The sequence below is a fragment of the Carica papaya genome, chromosome 7, assembly GCF_054855325.1.
Source record: "Carica papaya isolate Zhongbai chromosome 7, ASM5485532v1, whole genome shotgun sequence".
Taxonomy (NCBI): Eukaryota; Viridiplantae; Streptophyta; class Magnoliopsida; order Brassicales; family Caricaceae; genus Carica; species Carica papaya.
In genome coordinates, this window is record NC_142315.1 from 11,779,204 (window position 1) to 11,786,538 (window position 7,335).

The 7,335-nt window shown below is 36.0% G+C and overlaps 1 protein-coding gene across 1 annotated transcript; it reads right to left on the minus strand.

The window, feature by feature from the left end:
* Positions 1–3,843: 3,843 nt before the first annotated feature.
* JAZ1 (jasmonate-zim-domain protein 1) lies at positions 3,844–6,443 on the minus strand. The gene is made up of 5 exons (XM_022035541.2): positions 6,017–6,443; positions 5,034–5,202; positions 4,596–4,912; positions 4,438–4,495; positions 3,844–4,044 (listed from the first exon to the last, which is right to left on the minus strand). The coding sequence occupies exons 1-5, from the start codon at positions 6,180–6,182 to the stop codon at positions 3,933–3,935; spliced, it is 822 nt and encodes a 273-aa protein (XP_021891233.1). The 5' UTR covers positions 6,183–6,443; the 3' UTR covers positions 3,844–3,932.
* Positions 6,444–7,335: the final 892 nt, after the last annotated feature.

Below are 7,335 nucleotides of genomic sequence, written 5' to 3' on the forward strand. Positions count from 1 at the left end.
ACAAATTTCCTCTTTTACTAGTCTACCAGTATCCATGGGGATCCATAGGGGTCCCCGCTACACGTGAACCATTCACCTTAATGACTTAACTCCAAGGCCATCCCCATACTCCATCCGGTATGGGCGCCAAAACAATAAAACTCAATACCCCGTCCAGTATTAGGGTGAAGCGGGTCGTCCCCATACCTCATCTGGTATGAGCGCCAAAACATTTAAAGTCTCCATACCCCGTCCGGTATGAGAGACAATGTTCCCAATAAGGTTCCATATGGACCCGGTCCGTCCACCATCTCCCAGGAAATCTAGTGAGGCTGTCGACTTATCCATTATTCAACTCACAAACCTTTCTATTTTTCCTTAGTTTTCTGTTCCTCACATAATCATGAATATTTAAACCAGTAACGAGCATCCAAAAAAGCAAGCATATCATCGGATTCATAAAATCAAGCCATAATGAAGTAAACAGTGATTCATACATTCAAAACTATAAAATAAATAGATTAGATACCATAATGTATTTAAAACTGTAAAATAACTCAAACAGTAACTGACCGAAAATATATCAGATTTGGGCTCCATTAACAACCTTAATTAATTATATATATCTATTAATTCATAAAATATCGTTTTATCATTTATTAAGCTTTAATACTGTGATAGGAAATAGGATAAAAGATCCTTACTTGATTCGAAGTTTAAAATCGGTTTTTCACTGTACCTACGGGCAGTCCCTAGATTCCCTGAATTTTTCTCCGAGAACTGAAACACACTTTCGGTACCTGCACATGTCCTCAAAAAACTCCAAATCAGACCCAGGGCCTCCTCGACCAATTTCAAAATTCCAGCACGGTGGCTCTACCGTGCTCCGGTGACGGTGGCTCCGCTGTGCTCCGGCGACGGCGCCGTCGTCCACGACGGCGATCCACCTCGAGTTGGCTATTTTCAGCCGTTTCCGACCGAATTCAGCCAAACTAACACCAGTTCCTGCGAGGAAACACAACTAGGACCCTTGGTGGGCCAAAAAAATACAAAAAACCGAGACTTACCGGCGGCGTAGCTCTCGAGTGCGACGGCTCCTCCGGCGTGAGTCACGATTTGGCATTTTGCTCCGGTCAACCTGTAGAGGAAAGGACGGTGGTCACAGTGGTGTAAAAATTGCATCGAATGGGAATCGGGAAGGGCCTCATCGGAGGCAAAAACTGAAAAAATCTGTGGTGGCACCGCTGGGCTTCGGCGACGTTTTTCGGCCAATTAGCCGGTGGTTTGGCTCCAATTTGGCCACAGGTGGGTTCAACATCGAAATCCGATCCAAAGGGAGAAATTTTACCTCGTTTGGCAGCCGGAAAGTGCTCCGGTGCGGCGGCGGATGGCGACGGTCGATTCCCCCGGCTATTGGGTTGTCTTCTCCGGCGAGGGCTCTGGCGGCTAGGGTTTGGGGTTGGGTGTGGATGAGATTATTTATAACATTTTTCTTTTAATCTGAGCCGTCCATCATGATTTAATCTGGACCGTCCGATCGTGATTAAATTGGGAATGAATCTGGACCGTCCATCGCGATGCGATCTGGGCTGTCCGTGCGTGATTCAACCTAGGCCGTCTGCATGCGTGAAATCTGGGCCGTCCGCACGCGCTTTTGATCTAGGTCGTCCGTGTGCGCAGGAACGGATCTCAGCCATCCGATCGCGCGCACGCGGATCGCCCACGTGGCCTCCCGCGTCAGCGTCTCTGCCACGTGGCGTGTCCTGGTTGGTGGGGGCTGCTGACGTGGCATAATTATTCTAAATTACGTTTTGACCCCTAATTTTTTATTTTATTTTCAAAAATACCCACAAAATCTGAATTTTTATCAATTTTTTCTAAAATTGTTTTCAATTAAATTCCAAAAATAATTTTATCCCTTTTAATCATTATTATTTTTTTATTTCCATTTAATTAAATTAAACTAAATTTACAATCATATAATTATTACATAATAAATTAAAATAAAATAAAAATAATTCCAATAAAAATAATAATAATAGAATTAGGGTGTTCCAGTTATTATTATATAAACTTAAAATAGTTGACATTTGCTATAATTAAAAAGTATACTAAAACTAAAAATTTCTCTTCACTATTTAACCAAAAAAAAACAGTAAAATTAAAATCTTTCTGAAATCAAAATATAATTAATTGCAGATTTCATTACCAGTTATAATCCGTACATATCACATCATAAAAATTAGCCTAATTAATTTTTTTTTTTAAAAACAGAAAAGTGGAATATATATATATATATAAAAACCAAAAGGTTCACGATATCACCGTGCTACAACCTACAAAATCGAAAAGGGACAGTTCACCTAATTTTTTGAGCAGAAAATTAATGTGAACTTTGAAGGATGCATGTGTGGATCTCGCTACAAACACAAATCTAATCTCACTCTTTGTCTTCGATATCAAATTGGGCAAACCATTTCTGTTCCACCAACCAATTATATATATATATATATATATATATATATATACACACACACACATATATATGGTCACGTGGGCGAAAGGATTGGTAAAATAAAATCGACCCAACACAACATGTGACCTCAATTATGAAATATCAATTGAATAAATATATTTATATCCCCCCAATAATGAATTTTGGTTTCGCTTTTATCTCATTCTATATTATTTTAATAATAATTCGTAAGATAAGGTAATGGTTTTAATGAAATGTGAGTGTGCATATTAGGAAATGTCAAAGATGAGAAAGAACATAAATTAAAGCTTAAAATAGCTTATGGGTATATAGTATTTTTTATTACAACCAAATAAAGACTTGATAATATGAAATGAACAAACAAATGGGCATGAGGGAGAATTGAAATCAACAACTGACATAAGAGATTTTTATACTTTTTTGCGTGAAATTGGGAAGAAAATGTCTAAAAAAAGCCAGCTGGAATGTTGGTATATATTTGGAATTTTTCAACACATTTTTTGGGTCATACCAAATTTAGTCAAAATTAGTACAGTACATTTTTGGCAAAAGTTAAATTTCATCAGACACGTTTTGCAGAACGTTCCTCTTTAGTAGGCACAATGGTAGACCGCCAAACCCATAATAAGTATAGTTTGATGATCTTTTTTTTTTTTTTTTTTACAGTGTATGTTTTTCCAAGGTAAATAAAATAATTATCTTTTGAAGATTAATAAAATAAAATTATGGACGGATGGATAATGGTTATAATGATGATACCATTTTTTCAAAATTCAAATCTAAATCATTTCTATTTAAGAATCTTGAGAAATTATTTCCCATTTTCTTAAAAAAAAAAAAAATGTCAACATCTTCCAGTAAGTTAAAAATTTGTTCACACATCCTTTTCAGCCTTTAAAAACACAAAAATTCAATATCACCATAATTACTTGTAAGAGCTTCACGATTTTCTTTTTATTCAACAGTAATTTCTTTCTAAAATTAAATTAAATTAAATTCAAGACATATTTCCTTCTTTTCCCTTGAACAGAGTTTTGAAATGAAAGTTCCGTCATATTTTGATTGAAAATATTAAAACCATAGTCGTTACATATCAGAATAAACTTCCAATAAACATATATATATATACACACACACACATGCTTTAACAGGGAGACTAATTCATGAAATGTTTTATCTCATTAACTAAATTTTTTTTCTGAAAATTTTTAATTACATAAACTAAAAGTGAGATCTGTTTATAAGAAGAAGTTTGCTCTAAGTTGAGCTCCTGAAGGAACCAAATACAGCTAGCAGATACAGCCAGCCAGAGTAGCAGTAACCCTCAACCACCCCCATAAATAACGAGGAAGGCAAAAAAGGAGGAATAACAAAAACATGCAGTCTCTAAATTGTAGCAGACCCAAAAAAGGGAAAAAAAAAAAAAAAAAAAAAAACAATATTCTTAAGCTTTTATCTACTGTAACAATGGTGATTGAGCCGCCAAACCCAACCATATCTTGCCTTCGGCTGGTTTTGAAGAGCCATTTGCTGGGTTACCAGTCTGGTATGGTGCTTTTGCAGTAATCCTGGTATAAGAAATCAACAACAATATATTCGATTAAACCATTAACCCTTGCAATAGAGCAGCAAATTACACATGAATTCGAGCTTTAGTTATCTCCATTAACAAGAAAGTTGTCGAGTCTATCAAGTAACATATCTGATTTATTTCAAATCATTTGATACAATGATTAGAGATTATAAACTTCAAAAGCAAAACCTTACGTCCTGGTTTTTGTTTTTGGGCAGTTCGTAAACATCAAACTATAACTTTGTCAATGAAGCAAGATATCCCGAGAAATTCAGTTGAAACAAAACTCAGATTGATGAAAGTGGAAAACAATGGTGTTCCATCCTTGTGAACTAGTCTTATGATACAACTAGAGCAATAAATTCATCATATGATTCCAAGTGCCTACCTGTCTTTTCTCTTCTCCAAGAACCTGTGGAGTGAGGCCCTCCTTGCAATAGGAAGCTCTGATGTTGAGAAAAAGAAAAAACTTCTATTAGAAACATGACAACTATTAACCTAAATTAATGAAGAAAACTAAATTGGATTAGAGGATGAGAAGATTACCACAACCAACCGGAGCTGTGGAAGTTTTGATGGCTTCTTCGGTTATATTGTTGCCAAAACTTGGAAGTACAGTCGGGGTAGGAGGAAGAGAACTCCTAGATTCGGTTGGATTCTTGGTTAAATTTCGAGGAGAGACAAGTCGGGTCTGAGCCGGATTAGAAGTAAAAGCTGTGTAGCTTTGGCTGCTTCCCTTGCTTGCTAGGAGCATGATTTCGTTGGCTTTTTCAGCCGGAAAATCATTAAACACAAGCACTTGTCCACCATAAAAGATAGTCATTTGAGCAGTTTGAGGTTCAGGAGTCACGGACTTGCTTACACTAACACAACAAAACCAAGCCAAAATCAGTCAAAACAGAAAATTCATAGCTCTATCAAATGGAACTCCAGCATTCAGAGAACATGACAGCTTTTTTTACTCATCAGTTTTCTTAAACGCACCTAGAAGAATCAGAGGAAGCAAACCCAGTTTGTTGAGGGAATAAATCCATAGATTTCAGGTTTCGAGGAGCCGTCGCCATGTTTCTGCAGGAAACCTCAGCTGGTTTCTCAATAACCGGAAACAAACTCATGGTTTTTGTAGCGGCAGGATGCAGAACGTCGTGCATGCCTGCAAAATTTTGGGTTTGGTAAAATAAAACATCAGATCTCTGAAATTTCTTCTAAATTTGGAATATCAAACTCAAATGAGAAAACTTAATCAGTTGATTTAGTAAAATAGGTAGCCGGGTATTTATAACAAAATTCTTAGCTCCACCTTATCCCAATTTGAATAAAGATCTAGAGTCAGATATGCCTACCCACTAGGGACTATCCTAACAGAGAGGGAAGAGAAATGGAGTATTTCCAACTTTGGATTATCTCTTGCCAGGGCTAAGTTGTAACTATACATATTTGAGGGTATAAACCGACATGCTTATATCAAACGATACGCAAGGATATTAAGGAAAAACAACAAACTAATAGGATTAATTCCAACTCCAGATTTTGCAGATCTGTACACAGTTGAACGACTAGAAACTAATCCAATCCATCCAAAGTAAACGCCAATAACAAATCCAGAAAGAACTATAAATCAGGTAAAAAGATTTGAATTCTATAAGAGATTAACTATATTATAATGCAAAATTTTCAAATTAGATTAATTGGTTTCATAAAAATAATTGCTCACTTTGAAGGGATAGACTGAACGCATCCAAGGATTTAAAGCATCGACTTAATTGAGCCTTAATCTATTAAACTAAAAATTTGAAGAACCAAATGAAAACAAAAGAACTCTCCAGGTTTCCTCTCTTTTTTTTCCCCTTTTTCTTTCTCAGATACCAAACGGAAATAGTAAACCCCGAATATCGGAATATATATATTTGAAAAAGAAGGAAGAATTCCCAGTAAAAGCTAGAATTGAAGGAAGTGAATAAACTCACCATTTGCTTCGATGTTGCATGTCATGCCCAAACTTAGATCTCCAAAACTACCTTTCTCCTTGAGGTACTGACTGAGCAAACTACACTTCTGAGAGAAGCTTGGCTTGTCCGAGAGCTTCCCCGGCTTCTGGCCTGAAGATTCTGAATACTCAGGCGAATTCGACATGTTTACGGGCAACTTAAACAAAAGAGAGACAGAGCGACAGAAGAAGAAGAGAATCCAAAAAAGAAGAGCGTTGCAGAGACCCGATCTTGGAATTCGATTCGTATATAAAAATAAAGCGATGAGATTTATGTCTTCCACTGTCTCTGAAGAGATCAATGTTTTTTGATGGTAATTGGTATCAATCAATCTGTGGCTGGGTGTGGGGATTGAAGGGAGAAAGACCGAGTTTTTATCGTCTCTTTTGGGGTGCTGGGGGGAGTTGAGTTAAAAGGCACGAGGAATAAATGGGAGACTTTTTTAAAAGCTCGTTCCTTGCAGCTTCCGGTGGTTTACAATTTTTTAATTCTCTCGTTTTGTTGATACGATTTTAAACACGTGTTTTATTTTCCTGACACTTCTTTTTGGTCTAATCATTTTTCCGCCATTCCAAACCGCAACGTTTTACATTCATCTTTTTTTAATAAATATAATTTTTTTCCATATATATAAAATTGAGAAAATTGATCAACTCAAACGGCGGAACAAGAAACGGTGTTAATCATGGTTTTTAATACGTGCCGTCCTGCAGGTAAGCAATACGACCGCGGTGGGGACCACTACCATGTTGTTTTACTTATTCAAGGGAAAGAAAGCGGCAAATGCACGTTGCCTCAACCAACAGGTTATCGCCACGTGGAAAATAAGTGGAATGGGAATTCCGCGTGGGGATTTTCCATTTCTTTATAATACAAAAAATGGGGTGTGATTTGGTGCTCCTCCCCCCCCCCCCACCCTCTAATCACATCATCTAATTTTCTCATTTTGATGTGATTTGATGGCTCATGTTTCCATTACCTTTCTTTTCTTTTTTTTTTCTTTTTTTTTTAAAAAAATAAAAATAAAAATTAGTAAAGAGAAAATTATAAAAGATCCAGAAAAATAATTTTGATATATTAAGGTTCCAAGAAAGATTATTAGATAATGTAATAATATATATCATATACATACTTTCATTGTTATAATTAACTCTAAACATAAATTTAGTATTAAATTAATGAAATTTGAGTATATAGGGAATTAATAATTTCAATTAAAATACAAATTATGGACAAATAGTAAAATATAAGAGAGTTTTATGATGATATCTCATATTTAGATGTAAATATCGTTGTAT

What these genes read in the sequence shown, in the direction of transcription:
- JAZ1 (XM_022035541.2), bottom strand. Translation starts at nt 6,182, where the DNA reads ATGTCGAATTCGCCTGAGTATTCAGAATCTTCAGGCCAGAAGCCGGGG. An exon ending in ATGCAACATCGAAGCAAATG is followed by an intron (nt 5,203 to 6,016) that starts GTGAGTTTATTC and finishes AAAATTTTGCAG; the next exon opens with GCATGCACGACGTTCTGCAT. An exon ending in TTGGAGAAGAGAAAAGACAG is followed by an intron (nt 4,045 to 4,437) that starts GTAGGCACTTGG and finishes TTCTTATACCAG; the next exon opens with GATTACTGCAAAAGCACCAT.